Source organism: Halichoeres trimaculatus, unplaced genomic scaffold (assembly GCF_033239565.1).
Source record: "Halichoeres trimaculatus isolate MK-OKI-2021-1 unplaced genomic scaffold, fHalTri1.1 fHalTri1_scaffold_17, whole genome shotgun sequence".
Classification (NCBI taxonomy): Eukaryota; Metazoa; Chordata; class Actinopteri; order Labriformes; family Labridae; genus Halichoeres; species Halichoeres trimaculatus.
Genome location: NW_027437195.1, coordinates 27,974,144 through 27,990,382, shown reverse-complemented (window position 1 = coordinate 27,990,382; position 16,239 = coordinate 27,974,144). Strand labels below are relative to the sequence as shown.

Here is a 16,239-nt window from a genome sequence, read left to right as displayed (position 1 = left end):
GGGTCAGGGTAAGGTTATGTTTTTGGTTTGTTGTTAGATTATCATGATGTTTTTATACCTTCTTTGTGATCATGTTGTCTTTTTGTTGTCGTATTGTTTTTGTGAGTTGTTGGTTTTTTTGTCTTTTTCATTGTTGTTTTCTTACTTTTGTTTTCACTTTTTTGGTTTTGTGTTAGGATTTGGTTATGGTTTTTTTGTTTATTGTTGTTGTTGTCCTTTTACTGTTGTTTTCTAGTATTTGTTTTCACTTGTTTTTTTGTTTGTTGGTTTTGTTTGTTTGTTTTTGTTTAGTTTGATTCTCATGTTGATGTTCACTTTAATTTTTTTTCTTGTTTTGTTTTTTTTTTTCTTGTCTCCTTTCTTTGTTGTGTTTTCTTTTTCTTTGTCATATCCTCTTTTTTGTAGTCATGTTTTCTTTGTTGTGTTCTCTCTTTGTTGTTGTGTTGTCTTTTTCTTGGAGCTCTCTTCTTTGTTTTTCCACTTTCTTTTTTCTGCTTTCATGTTATGCTTCTTTTGTTTAGTTCTTTCATTGTTGTCATGTTATTTATTTATTTTTGAGGGTTTGGTTTTCAAGTTTTCTTCTTTGTCATTACATTTTCTTTCTTGCTGTTTTCTTTTATTTGTCATTTACTCTATTTTGTTGTTTTGTTCTTATTTTTTGTCGTTCAATGTCATTTTTTCTGTCATCTTCTCTTAGTTATTGTCCTGTTTTGCACTTCAGGGCCACCGTAGACTCAGAGTGGAGTAGAGTCTCACACTGGAACAGCAGACAGGAAGTCAGATTTCCATCGGCAGCAGCTGCAGGATGATTGGCAGAGGCTGTTGCAGAGTCTGGATAGTGAACACCCAAAGAACAAAGACCCCATGATCAGACGAGGAGACAGACAGGGTATTTCTTTTTAGCCAGTAACTTCAGTTTTTGATCATTAAATTCTTTTATGATGTATTTTTACATTTCGACAAAATGATATCCACCAATCCCTCATCACAGAGGAGAAAAGACATCACCTCTGTGGGGGGTCTTTTGAGTTTCTGCTCATGTCTTTATTTTACAGTATGACAGTGAACAGCCATAACATCAATAAAATAGATCTGTTCAGTTATGATTATATGATCTTTGTAGCTTTTAGAGCCAGCCTCCAGTGGACACTAGAGGAACTGCAGTTTTTAAATCACCTGGAGATGTCACTAACACAGCCTTAAAACTAAAGTCTCACACGTCTTTTGAGTCTGATGTACTGTGAGTTTTAAAGAGAGGCAGAGGGAACTCACACTTCATTGAAATGAAGGGAAATTAACCCCGGCTTAAGCTGTCTGAGGGGTAAAGAAATGGCTTTAGGGTTAGGATTACTGGGATTAGAGCCCTGAGATGCAGGGGAATGCTGGGTCTCAGTTATGTCTTTAAATGTGGAATGACAAACTGTTGGCTGGAGATCTGTTCATTGAAAAAACCCTTTTCTAAAAAAACACAAAAATCCTTTCAACACCTGCTTATTTTACTTCAAGTGTCAAATCAAACATTTATTCTTAAGAGATGAAAGAATATCTAACTGTTCTAATGCCATTAATATGTGATGATGTTTCTTTAAGGCAGGGGTCTGCAACCTTTGCTTTCACATGAGTCTTTTTGCATTAGCTCAGTTGTATAGGGGTCATTTCAGAACCGCAAAATCTACTTTATCTTCACTATAATGACTATTACATGTATAAAATTAAATTCATAGTTGAAAACTAGTGAATAATTATATAAAACAGAAGTAGTTTTCTGGAATTAATGACATTTTACATGTTATGTCTTAGTTTTTGAATTTTAATAAATTTGCAAAATTTTCAACAAAGAAAAAAAGATTAAATTCAAAAATATTGAAGTTTTCAATAAAAAACAATGGCCAAAATTTTTAAAGATTTTGTCATTTTTTTCAAGGCTTTCAAAATTAAAAAAAATAAATAAATAAAAATGAAATTTCAAATATTTAGATATTAATCATTATTTCAGAGACTCTGGAAATTCATAAAAAGAATCCAAAATTTAAAAAAAACAATAAATTAAAACAATTGCAAAATTAAAAAAAAAAATAAATAAAAAAATTGTGAAATTAAAAAAAATACAAACAAAAAAAGGAAATATAAAAATTTGCTGAGATTTTCAAATTTTATGTTAAATTTTTCAAAGTTTCCAGAATCAAAAAAATAAATTAAAAAAATAAAATATTTAAATATTACCTTTTAGAGAATTCAGATTTTTTTTTAAATATGGAAATATTTAAAAAAAAATGCAAAATTAAAATAAATAAATCAAAACAATTGCAAAAAAAAATGCAAACCAGAAAAAAGAAATTTAAAAAAAATTGCCAAAATTTCAAATTTTTGAAACAATACCTGAATTTGATAACATACACAGATAATCGCTTTTTTATTGTTATTTATTTAGTGTCTTGCCACATACCAAACATGTGTATGGACCCGGCATGAATCCATCCACTTAGATTTAAAAACTATATTGTCTTCCAGTTTTTTCTTTTTGAAGATTTTAGTTTTCTTCCCAGGGCTGTAAAATTTGAGGTTATGGGCTGTTGATGTTGTAGGAGGTGAAGTAGAGTGATGGCAGGCTTTATTGAAGGTTATTGTTAAAATTATAAATTCCTTATTCAAATATTTTTTTTAAAGCTACCAGGGGCCACTGCACAGGAGTCAAGGGGCCGCATGAGGCCCCAGAGTCGCAGGTTGAAGACCCTTGGTTTAAAGGATGTAAATAAAGTTTTTTTCCTCCTCACTTTGGGAACAGGATCATTTGCAAAGTCAAAGTCACAGAGTGATTCTCTGTCTTGTCACAGATCTTTGTAGGGAGAGGAGGTGAGACACACCCTGTATAAAGTGTCTTCTTTGTTTGTTTGTTTGTTTGTTTGTTTGTTTGTTTGTTTGTTTGTTTGTTGCTGTCTGGGCGGGTATAATCCCAGCTTCACCTTCAGTGTGTCCCCTCACAGACTCCCTCCTGGAGGTTTTTCCAGGGGGGAACATGTGGAACCAGTGACCCACTCCGGGCTGGGTGAGGAGAACATGACCACACCTCCTGTTACTCGCTCCGTGTGGATTGGCTGCTGGGACTCCTCTTGCTCCTGGATGTGGCTGCTGTTGAGGGTTTATACTATTAAAGCTCCCCTCTCGGCTCCATCCTCTCTGACACTTGTTGCTGCTTCTTGCGCAGACAGAGAGTGAGTGTGTGAGGGAGAGGACACCTGAACCGATCAGCTCTTCCTCTTGGGATTTCCCGCGGGGAGTGATGAACTCCATCGACCCCCAGTCCCATCACCAGCACCACCAGCACACCTCCCCTACCGTCGGCTCTCTCCCACCCAAAGGCGCCCAGGAGGCCCCGGACATGGCCGCTGTGTACTGCGACAACTTCAGCAGCATGTACCACCAGCAGAGCCTGCAGGGCGCGCAGAGACCCGCGGGGTACGGCATCGGGGATTACGCATCGTCCTCCAACCCCTACCTGTGGCTCAACGGACCGGGCGTCAACTCCTCCGCGTCCTACCTGCACGGAAACAACCCGGCCTCCTTCATCCCGCCCTCCTACGGCTCCCAGCGGCAGTTCATCACGAACTCACCTGGCTTCGGAGGGCCAGACCTGGGCTGGCTGTCCATCGCCAGCCAGGAGGAGCTGCTGAAGCTGGTGCGGCCGCCGTACTCCTACTCCGCGCTCATCGCCATGGCCATCCAGAACGCGCATGAGAAGAAGCTGACCCTGAGCCAGATCTATCAGTACGTGGCTGACAATTTCCCCTTTTACAAGAAGAGCAAAGCCGGCTGGCAGAACTCGATCCGGCACAACTTGTCTCTGAATGACTGCTTCAAGAAAGTGCCGAGGGACGAGGACGATCCAGGTACCGTGAACGCACCACAGCCTCTGTTTATGAAAGTTTCTGTGTGACATTAAGGTACAGGTTGGATTAAATATATTTAATTCTCTTAGTATGACTTAAACTCACAACACTCAGTGAATAATGTGAATAAAATCAGAATTAGATGCAGAAATTAAAACTCAATTGGTCCTCACAGGGTTTCTGTAAATTTGATGTTTTATATCTTTTATTAAAAATTATTATCAGCACTCAACATTATGTGTTTTTAATGAATAAAATCAAACAGTGGGGTGCAGTTTTAATTTTGTAAAAGTAGAATAGTTAATTTTATTATTAGACACAAATAACTAAATACACTGTAAAAAAAAAAAAAAAAAAACAGTAGTGGTCGTTTTTTGTGGTGATAGGTTAATGCAGACAAACATTTATTTATTTTTTTACATAACTCCAAAATAAATAAATAGTTGTACAAGGCAAAACTCAAAGGAATATTTTTAAAAAGAAGAAAGAAATGTTTTAGGATTTACAATTAATGTGATTTGAATTATTTGTAATGATTAACAATATTGGCTACTGGGGTACAACAAATTAGGTTGAGTTCTTTTAATTAAGACACAATCTGTTATTTCAATGCATTTTCTTTAAATTACTACCAACGATTCAGGTTTTAATTTTAAAGTTTTTATCTTTGAATATGACATTGATCTGGATTTATCAGGCAAACGAAGCTCATAAAAAGGGGAATGAGACTTTTTTAAAGACACTTGCTCAGTTTTGAGTCTTTGCCATGCAAAAAACTCCTTATTTGATCCAAGGGGGACTGTTATTTGCGCGGTTTATCAGTTAAATATTTTACCAAAAGATGTCCCTTCAGATTTTTATTTATTCTATTTCATTTTGTTAATTTTTTATTTTATCTTATTTTATTTTATATCATTTTTTACACCATTCCAATTAGTTTGTTATTTTTATATTATTTTATTTATTTAGTTAATCTTCTTTATTATTTTGTCTTTTTTATTTAATTTATTTAGTTAACTTTTTAAAGCATATTTTATTTTATTTTATTTTATTTTGATAATTTTTTTATGTGATTTTATTTTGTTCATTCTTTTATTTTATTTTGTTTCATTATGTGTGTGTGTGTGCATATATTTGGAAGGTGGTTTATAATAATCACCAACGGTTAATTTCAGTCTAAAAATTTCAGTCTGTGACCTCCACTGTCCCTCAGTCTGGTCAAACTCACCTCAACACACACACACACACACACTTTAAGGCCAGTCTTAAAACAGACAGAAGAAAAAACAAGTATTTATTATTTAAAAACACTGGTTACTGTATTAGAGTGATTAATAAAGCTAGATTTCTAAGAGTCTGAGACATTTTATTTATCTGGTCTGCAGAGCATTCATCTGTCCATTTGCACTCGTTGCTGTTGTGAACTGACCAGTCTCACCTTAAATGTCATGAGACAACACAGAAAAGGGACGAAACATCTTTTATTTGGAGGTTAGGTGTTTTAGAGGATGAGATGCTCAATTTAAGTAATTCAAGTTTTTTGGGGTAGTTGGATGGTAGTTTTGCAGCCAGGTCTAGACTGCAATGACAGTCTGATTGTTGTGTTTGGAAATGCACGAAGTTAAATATTTGTGAGATCAGTGTTAGAATATGAGGTGGAAGTTGAAAACAAATCAATGTGAGGTTAATGTCAGGAAGGAGTTCGGCCTTTTTATTTCAGTGATCTAGAAATCTTGTTGAGAAGTCTGTTTCAGCTGTGACATGTTTTAATTTGTGTCGTCTTCGTCTTCTGTCTCAGGGAAAGGAAACTACTGGACGCTGGACCCAAACTGTGAAAAGATGTTCGACAACGGGAATTTCCGCAGGAAAAGAAAGAGACGCTCAGACCCGAGCGGCGCAGGAGCAGCAGCAGCCGTGGGAGCATCAGGGGCCACAAAGGTGGAGGAAGGCAGGTCAGCGTTAGGGGCCTCCCTGAAGCCTTCGGACAGTCCTCAGCTGCTGGGGCCGTCCTCCCCGGAGATGGAGGCCATGAACGAGAACCACAAGGGCTCATCGTCGTCCTCGCCGCCCGGACTGTCCTCGAGCACTCCTTGCTTTAATAACTTTTACAGCAGCATGTCCTCGCTCAGCTCAGGGGGCCCCAGCAGGCAGGGGTCCCTGGGACTGGTGAATGAGCTGTCCAACAGGAACATTACGGCCCTGAGCCCGTACCACCTGAACCACGGTGGTCAGGACACGGGGGCCGCGGATCATGGCGAGAGCCTGCATTTTAACCGTGGAGTGTACTACAACACGTTTGGCGGCGCGCAGAGCGGACAGTTCAACAGTCACTTCTACAACAGCTTCAGCGTCAACAGCCTGATTTACCCTCGAGAGGGGAGTGAGCTATAGGAGCAGAGAGGTAACACCTGGTGCATGCTGGGTAGCAGATATCCTGTCAGCGGTCAGCTCGCTGGAGAGATCAGAGTCAAACTGTGGAAACAGAAACACAAGCACTTATCGTTTTACTCAACGACTGTTTGATAACTTTGCTCCTGACGCGCAGAGCGAACACCACCGAACACTGATTTCCTTTTTTTGTGTAATATTTTATCTCCTAATCCAGATTATCCTGAACCTCCCCTCCTCGTTCCATGTGTAAATGCCAAATCTCGCCAAATCCTAGTCAGCTTCAGTCCGCCAAAGTTGCCTTCGTGAGACCGCCGTTACCTCAAAGAGAGCGTCATCAGAGACACAGAGTTAGCCTGGGTTAGCCTGGACAGGCTCCACATGCAGTAACGATTGATTTCACACAAATATAACCCACACGCCTTATTTTTCTACCCTCCATGCTGACTGAAACCACAGCACGACAGCTCCTGTAAATACACCAGGACTCAAAAAGTTTGTATTTTTGTAAATTATAAAGATAGTTTGTGATTATTTATGCTATTTATGCTGATAGGCATTGTTTTCTACTGGTCTAGTTTGATTCAAGCTGAGGTGAATATTAGCCGACAGGACGCGCCGAGAACAGTATCACACACACACACAAATCTATAAATATATATATGAAAACTTTATGCTATATCATGGTTTCTCTCAGGATTCAGTGTGACAATCATTGAATGGCTTTTGTATCTATTTTTGTCCTTTTTTTATCTTTATAACGTGCACACAGCTACAGGCAGATTCAACTGTGTCTGTTAATAAATATCATGTGGTCTGGATTGTATTGTCATGCGTCATTTTCGTGTAATCGCGGCTTCATTATCATCTGAATGCAGACCGTAAAGCTCTTTCTGGGGATTACTTCTACTCCATTTAAACTCAATGCAACTCTGTGGGTTCAGGGAAGTGTCTTCACTGTAGAAAAGTGAAATCTTATCAAGTGTTATTGTCTTATCTTAAGTAAAAGTTGTCTAATTACACTTTCTATGAGCCACATTCAACTAATCAGTCCAGAAAAATGTCTTGTTTCAAGTTATTTAAAGAGAAAAATGAGGTCTGAATTGCTTGATAATTTGCTTGAAACTGTCTCAATACAAGTGACTTTTTTCTTCTTCCAATGGCAGATTTTTTTAACCTGTTATAAAATAAGCAGTAATAAGCAGTTCAGACCACGTTCTTGTCTTTAAATAACTTGAAATAAGACATTTTTCTGGACTGATTAGGTGAATGTGGCTCATACTAAGTCTAAAAAGACATTTTTTGCTGAAAATTAGACAAATCATCTGATAAGTTTCAGGTTTTTTGCAGATTTGAGTTTCAGATTTGTCACTTTTAATCCCTTTGTTTGTGTCGGACTTAAACAAAGCCAGTCTCTTTCAATTATTAAATATGAATAAATTAGTTTAACCCTTTAATACCCACCACTGCAGTTATTAATTTATTTTTTTATTTTTTATTTTTTATTTTAATTTTTTTACACCAATATAACCTTTATATCCCAAGTTTTAACAAGATGTATTGACATATGTCTTTATTTCAACTGTAAATTAATTAAAAGTGCGATTAACCAAAAAATAAATAAATAAATAAAATTTAAATATATTTTAAAATACAGAAATAGCCTAGCTGTATCCCTCAGCTAAAATAAATAAATAAATAAATAAAATAAAATAAAAAAAATAAATACATTTAAAAAAAAACATGTTTCCTTTTGAACCAGAGGTAATTTATTTGGAGTCTGGGCACAACTTGATTTTTGAGATACAGCCAGTTTTATCACCTTTAAAATAATAGATAAATAACAATGCAAGGAGGAAACACCCACATCTGATCATACTATTCACAATAGTAAAGTCAAATCAGTCAATCTTAAAAAAAAAAAAGTCCTTCTGAAACTAAAAAAAAGTCTTTACTGATTTTCAGAACATGACTGACTTTAAATTCACAACCTAATGATGCCTTTTTCAAAGTAGGAAGTCATGCCAACACCTTTGGTTTTCTTTTTAAATGTTTTTGTTACGTGAGCTTTGTTGTGTATTTTTTTTAAAATTCATAACTGTGACAGAAAGCGCTCTGAGACATGGTGAACATGTGAAACGTGAGATTTAATTGGCTCATCTGATCTGGTTTCAAATCTACTGCCAATTAAAAGTGAAAATACAAAACGCACCAAAGGGTTAACAAATGATATTACTCCAAATGTTACTCTCTTTCTGTTTTTATCTGTATTATTAGAAATCTAAAACTGGGTCTATTTACATTCAAGGTTCCTCTGATCTGGATCAGATGGTCCTGCTGAGATCCTGACACAGCAGATAAAAATCAGTGGCACAAAACTGGCTTAAAATAAAAATCAACAAAATGAAATATGAAGAATTTAAACTTTTAATTCACCTTCTTATTAATAAAGAACAAACTTTTATGAGTCCATAGAAAAACTTTGAGAAGTGACCTCTGCTGAACCCTTAACGTGATCGAAGGCCCTCACAGGCTTCAGCTCATTGCAAAATGTGTCATTTTTCTTTCATTTAACACAAATTAGAAATAAAAACTGCAAAAATATTTGCACTGGATTAAAAGCTGAGGCCTTTTTAATCTCATTGAAAGTTCAGAATCAATACCATCACAAGTCAGTGATATAAACTTTTCTTAATGTGTTTTTTTGTAACGTTATCTTGAGATTTTTAACATCCTAACTTTTTAGTTTTTTAAGTTTGTTTTGAAAGTGTGAACCTCAGTGGACAGCATCCCCGAGGCTTTACATGTAAAGGTGTGTGTCCACCTTGATAATAATCAGCATTCACATCCGTCGGCAGTAAAACTGTAAATGTAAAGTGCTGATTTCCCCGAGTGTTCACAGGCAGAAACCGAGCTGAGCATGAAAACGCTTCAGCAAAAATCAAAAGAGAAAGTTCATCTCTGGATCGGAGCCAAGCGGCCTGCAGCTGACAGACATCTCGATTCAGAGCGCGCTGAAACAATGCAGCTATTGTCCCGCGGCCCTTCACGCCAATCTCCATGTATCAATTAGGGAACTCTCTGAAGAGAGGTGAAGATATCCCCCTCAGACCCACGGGCTCTGAGCAGCTCTTTTGTCTCCGTTCTGCCGCAGTGTTTGCCCCACGTCGAGGGGAGGCCGTCTCGCTTTGTTCTGGCTAAGAAATGACACCTAAAGAAATTTGCTCTGCAAATATTTGCCACCTTTTAGCAGCTCAGGAGAAAATGATGAGAGGATGAGTGTGAGGAGGAATTCACACCACAGATACGTTCAGAGACGTACTCCAGAGATGATACTGATACTTTCTGTGACTTCAAAATATCAGAATAACTTCAGCTCTGTCTCTCTGCTGTACCACTTTAATCTCTTTCTAAAACTTTGTTGGTTTAAATTCTGTGATGGGCTGATTTTTTAAAAGAGGGATAAATAAAGATCTGAGGCTTCCACCTGACAGAAACTACAACCAACTAACGTACCTATTTTTGGTCTTTTACACTCAGAAAGTACATCCCAGTTGTCATGAAACACGTTTAAAAAAAGGAAAATACCATAAGGAACCAATAGCTATCCAATAGCAGTGTTTAAAGTTGTCATATGACCCTCTGGAGGTCACACAAAATACCTTTTTTGCAGACTTTCTTGCAAGGACAAACTCAAATTCTGTCCTTGAAACTGTCGATTAACTTTTTTACCGTGTCTTTCTCAGTCTAGAAAAAATATGTTCACATTACCAGACAAGTTGAGTTTAATCTCTATTAGTTTAGTGTGCTTTATTTGCTAATTACTTTAAGTAAGCATGTCTCAACTCTTCAAAAACAAACTGGCCATTAATTTCGTTTCACCTAGATAAATTTTATATCCTCCCCACATTTTTCCCACAGTGAAAAATCTCCTGAAAGCCACACAAATAAAGTCTTCTGTTAAACTTTTAATGTAAAGTCAGATGAAATATGTTCAGACTCCTCAACCCATTCGTTTCAATGGGAAGTTCCTCAATGGTTCAGTGTTGCATACAGGTAACGTTCAGACATGAAATCTTATAAAAAGTTACTTTTTGAAGTTTTTTTTTTACACTTTTATGGCATGCTTTGTAAATTGTTGAGGTATCAAAGTATTACTATTATGTGTTCTTGGGGAAAAAAAAGAGCTGAAATATGAATAGATAACTCTTTTTTTTTCTTTACCGACAATTATGGTACAATATTGCCCCAAGGCAACAAACTCAAAAAATATCTAAAAAAAAAAAAAAAAAAAAAAAAAATTAAAAACATTTGAAAATTTCTTTAGATTATGTTTATTTGATCTGTTTTAAGAAAAAAAAATCTCAAAACATTTTTAGAACTGCATCACTATGTGTACCATACACTTTTTGTCATTTTACTAGAATTAAAATCATTATATCTGCAACTGTGCACAGAGCAAGATAAAAAATTATATAAACACAGACTACACATCAGAAAATAGGAACATAACACCACAAAAACACTGAACATGCCAAAAACAAATGCACTTTAATTTATTTGGAGTAGATACTTTTACCGTAAATAATGTAATAATATGTCCAAATATTCCTCAAACTTTTCTGCACCAAAAAAATGAGGTAAGGTTTAAAAATGGTCAGGATTTAGTTGAAATAAGCGCTGATGTCAGTCATTAAAAAAAAAAAAAAGTATAAAATACTTTTGTACCTGCTGTTGCAGGTGTATTGTGTATGGAACAGAAGCATGACCACTTCATTAAAAAGCAACTTTGTTTCATGCTGGAATCAAACCTTCAACACCTAAACGACCCCTGCTTTAAAAACAATAAGCTGAAGGATGACGTCCCCCTACCTACAACTTCATATTTAGACAGATCAGGAGTGTTTTGTATTACCAAGTAAAGATAACAAATCTAAACCAGTGCATATTGTTTAAAATTGTACCCACTGATGTCTAAGGATCAGGTTTTTCACAGCCACATGGACAAACTGGTCCAGACTTTTACGTCATTTCCTGTCCCTAAAGGCCCCAGAAATTAAAGCACCTCTCTGCTCTCTGATTTCACCTCGACTCCTGATCCACGATCTGCCGGCTCTGAACGCCCTTTTTTCTGATTTGTGCGTTGCACAGGCGCCGAGAAACTTTTCCACTCATGCAGACCGCTCCAGTGTTGTCTGCTGAATAACGACCCCTCTTCCAAGTGTGAACTTCTCATTTAGAGAGGATCCACTGACCCGGGCTCTGTTTGATCACCTTTGTCTGCGGCTGGAATATCAGGCACCAGGGCCTAATTGGGCACCAACACACAGCTCTATCGTGTGACATTTGAAAAGCGCCTTTGTTGGTGCGGCTTGGGAAGCAGATCGAACACTGGACTGAGGATGCTGTTTCGCACACTGCCTGTATACTGTAGGTCCGTGTCCTCAGACAACCCCACGGGACCCTCAACCCAGACTGTTCCTGCGATAATGGACGGGGAAGAGGTGACGCCTCGCTAATGAGAAGCATCATGGTAGGAGCAGAGGGTTTGGACTGGTCAGCAGGTTCCACATGAAGGCCGAGGACTGGCTTCATCCAGGATCTGGAGCTAGGATGTGAAGTAAGGACAGCCGAGTGATGTCGTGTCAGTTTTCAGACACATTATGGGGAAAAAAAGTGCTGCAAAGAGTCCAAACAGTTCAGTCCTGACCCAAACCCAAAGGTCTTCAACCTGTGGCTCTTTGACTCCTTTGCATATTCTTGAGATAAAGATTTTTTATTTTTCTTACAGAGGGTATTGATGATTAAAGACATTGACACCAAACAAAATCATGGACTAACATCTTGTTGATCTAAATCTTCATCCCATCTGTCAATAAAACCTGCCACCGCTCTACTTCACCTCCTACAACATCAACTTTCAATGCACCTGTGGCTAACCTCAAGTTTTACAGCCCTGGGAAGATAACTACATCTACAAAAAGACTAATCTGGAAGAAAACACAGATTTTTATTCTCTGTGCATGTATATTTAGCTGCTAACATGCTAGCTAAATATACATGCTTAATATATGGCAACACGTTAGCAAACAACATAAAATGAGTTGAGCGATATTGTCAAAATCAAGTATTCCTTCAAAAAAATTTGAATTTTTTTGCAAATTTATAAAACTTTTTTGCAAATTTTTGAATTTACCATTTTTTGACATTTTTACAAAATTCTGGGAAAAAAAAAATAAATTTGTGCAATTTTTGAAAAACATTTTGCATTCTTGAGAGTTTATAAATTTTTTGATTTTGTTTTTTGAAATGCCATTTTTTAAATTACTGACAAATTGCTTCATGTCTTCCATTGTTGCCCTTTGTTTAGAAAAAAACAAAACATAAAATGAGTTTAGCAATATTATCAATATCTGTTATGAAAATCAAGTGTCCCTTCAAAATAAAAGAAATCTTTGCAAATGTATAAAACTTTTTTCTTTATAAACTTTTGAAGTTACCATTTTTTGACATATTTCTTTAATGTATAAATGTATAAAACTTTTTAATGTATAAATGTATAAAACTTTTTTCTTTGTAAATTTTTGAAGTTACCATTTTTTGACATTTTTTTTAATGTATAAAACTTTTTAATGTATAAATGTATAAAACTTTTTTCTTTGTAAATTTTTGAAGTTACCATTTTTTGACAGATTTTTTTTCAAAGTCTGAAATCTAAAAAAAAACTGCAAATTTTTTGAAAGTTTGTGCAATTTTTGAAAAAATGTTGACAGTTCAAATATTTTTTCATTTTTGAAAGTTTGGCAAATTTTTTGAAATTTCAAAAACATTGCTATTTTTTAAACTACCTAGAAATGACTTTATGTCTTCCATCATTGCTCTTTGTTAACAGTGCCGCATTTTTCTTCTTCATTGGATTTGTGGGCTAGGTACACTGTGTCACGCTATTTTGGTTTCAGGCGCAGCTATTGGCATCTGGCTTACTCATGCCTACCACAAGGGGGCACAGTTGGCCCCTAGAAACACAAACAGAGTCAGGCTTAACAGGTCCAACCCGTACCACACTGAACTGATCCAAACCAGACACTCATGACCCCTGGAATGACTGAACTCTGTACTTTTCAACTTTTGAACAACACCTTATTTCAGCGAGCGCACTCTGAGTCAGTGTTGTATCTCTAAGTCATGGTTTCAGACGACACTAGCGATAATTTGAATTTTAAATCTAAAACAAGATTGTGAAGTGCAATTAATGCAAACATTTGATTCCCAGATCAGTGCCAGACTACTTCACGTATGTAGCAGTGCTTAGTTTTAACTTGTTCATATCATTATACTTAGTCACATGTTTATTTTCCTACTTAATAAATAGTATCTCTTTTACTTTGATTCCATTTTACATACTGTTTTTTAGGTGTTCATCGGGATGAATCAGTAATGAATACTTGAGGGAAAATAAAGGCACATGGGTTACAAGATACACATGCCATGAAACATTAGTTGCAAATTAACCACAAAACTGATGCATTTACATAACACATAGGGAAAAAAAGATAGAAAAAATATATAGGTCAATTTAAACACAACCTACAAAAAGTTGAGGATAAAAATCTGTTCTCAAGTTGTGGAAGAAAAGAAGATCGTGCAAAATTATTTAAAAAAACAGACAGTTTATACACATGTACATACGATAAAGCTCATTGAATCCTTGAATACTGGAAAAATTGCTGAACTGTTTTAGTGAGGCAAAATAATACAATTTTAAATATGGAGTTATATTTGCAAAATTGCCAAAATTCAGCAAATTATTCCTGTGATAAAAGTTATCTGTTGTTTCTCATTGTTTTTAAAGGGACAGTGCATGTTAACAGAAATATTAGTGCTACTTAGCCGTAGGGCTAATTTCCAACAATAGAAAGACATCAACAATGCCAGCGAGAAACAAAACATCATGGTAGCATCAAAATGAAACAGAATACACAATAATAACGATATAAAAAAGAGCAATAAAGTTTTTAAAGTGAGTTTTGTGAGCCTTGTTGTAAAATAGCTTTTCTTTCCTTTAAGTGAAAACGTCATCCTGGGCCTGTAAGACAACTTTTTTCACATACGTAGGTGAGAACAGTTCACCTTCATGTGCTGCTCTGATGATCAGACTCTATTAAAGCTGAATTAACTGTTAGCACTAAAACAAAAACCTGTAAAGAAATGAAGGAACCGGAGTGTGGGGTGTGAGGGAAAACATCTTGATGGGTTGTGTCCGGGAAGGAGGTTGAGGTGGGAGGGCGGTTGATCGCGAGTTGGCTTAGGGGGGTGGGGGGGGGCTCCTGAGTATGATTTGATCCTGGAAGGCTCAATTAAGTGGTTCGTTTACCCCTCGTGTGGAGCTGCTGAATTGGAGCCAGGTCAGCTCCGGGTTGAGGTGTTGTTCATTATTTTTCCGCCTGTCAGATCCCATGAGCGGCCGCTGGAGACGGTGGCTGCTCGGCGGCCTAGGAGCAAAGGGCCTGCCGGTGGGGTACGTCAAACACACTCAAAGCCTCTCCCCTTGCCTGGGGGATTATGATCAACAAAGCATGTCCCACACCTGCACCGGCCAGTACAATGGAAACTCTGCGGGCCAATGGAGACGCAGGGAGAGACCAGTTATTAGAGTCCCCCCACCAATGAAATGGATTACATTAACCCCTTCTGTTGTTGTTCCTCCCGGAGCTTAAACATCGAACTGACAGACTCCACATCCCATTGAGAAAAATCACAGTAACACTTTGTTACAACAGCTTTATTCTGGTTTATCCACCAGTGGGGAAGTATTATGTCTCCACTGTTAAACTATGTGACGACTGAGGGTTTGTGGAGCTGGCTGCTCAAGGTACTTTGGCAATAAGCTATGAATGTTTCAAAACCAGACGTTATATTTATTAAAGGGCACCTTTTCAATTTGAGAGGACAGCTTAGTGTCTCATCTAGAGGAGGATGGGCAATAAAATGTCAGAGTGTCAGTGGAACAGTGATATTACACAACTTCATGAGTTGAGTCAAAGTATGGATGGTCCTGGTCAAACATTACTAAGACGTAACAGGAAGTGAAAGGAATTAAGGCCAGTTTTTCAACACTGTAACACATTAATGAGAATTTACAATAAAATGTCAAATGTAAAATCTTTTTAGGTCTAAATACAGCACTTTAAAAATAACAGTAAACACCAGCAAACCTACAGCAAGTTTTTTTTTTTTTTTTTTTTTTTTTTGTGATGGTGTTTTGTAGCTGTTAGTGAGGAGGGAACACAGTGGATGTGAGTCCATGCTGTAAACTAAGATGTTACACTGCAAGGGGAAAAGGCTATCTGTGCTCTACATAGCTCAGACAGGCTGTCTTCGCTCCACGTGGCTCATATGGGCTGTCTGTGCTCCACATGGCTTGGACCAGCTATCTGTGCTCTACATGGCTCGTTTTGGCTGTTCATGCTCCATGTGGCTCAAACAGGCTGTCTGTGCTCCACGTGGCTCAAACAGGCTGTCTGTGCTCCACGTGGCTTAGACGGGCTGTCTGTGCTCCACGTTGCTTGGACTGGCCATCCAAGTTCCAACATGTCATGGATTAGCCATCTTTGCTCCACATGGCTCAGACCAGCCATCTGTGCTCTACATAGCTCTTTTTAGCTGTCTGTGCTTCACATGGCTCAGACCAGCAGTCTGTGCTCTGCATGGCTTGGACTGTCTGTTTGTGTTACAACATGGCATAGATTAGCCATCTTTGCTCCATATGGCATGGACTGGCTGTCTGTGCTCTATATGGCAAGCATTAGCTATCTGTGCTACACAAGACACAGACTAGCTGTCTGAGCTCCACATGGCACAGATGGGCCGCCTGTGCTTTACATGGCACCCAACAGCAATCTATGCTCCACATGGCAGTTGAGGCAGATGTCTGTCTAGCATGAGTCTGGTTCTGTCCAAGGTT

At 37.4% G+C, this 16,239-nt stretch overlaps 1 protein-coding gene across 1 annotated transcript; it reads left to right on the top strand.

Annotated features, from left to right (window-relative positions):
* The first annotated feature begins 3,169 nt into the window (after window positions 1-3,169).
* Window positions 3,170-6,955, top strand: foxi2 (forkhead box I2). Its single transcript, XM_074692501.1, has 2 exons — window positions 3,170-3,887; window positions 5,686-6,955. The coding sequence occupies exons 1-2, from the start codon at window positions 3,281-3,283 to the stop codon at window positions 6,276-6,278; spliced, it is 1,200 nt and encodes a 399-aa protein (XP_074548602.1). The 5' UTR covers window positions 3,170-3,280; the 3' UTR covers window positions 6,279-6,955.
* Window positions 6,956-16,239: the final 9,284 nt, after the last annotated feature.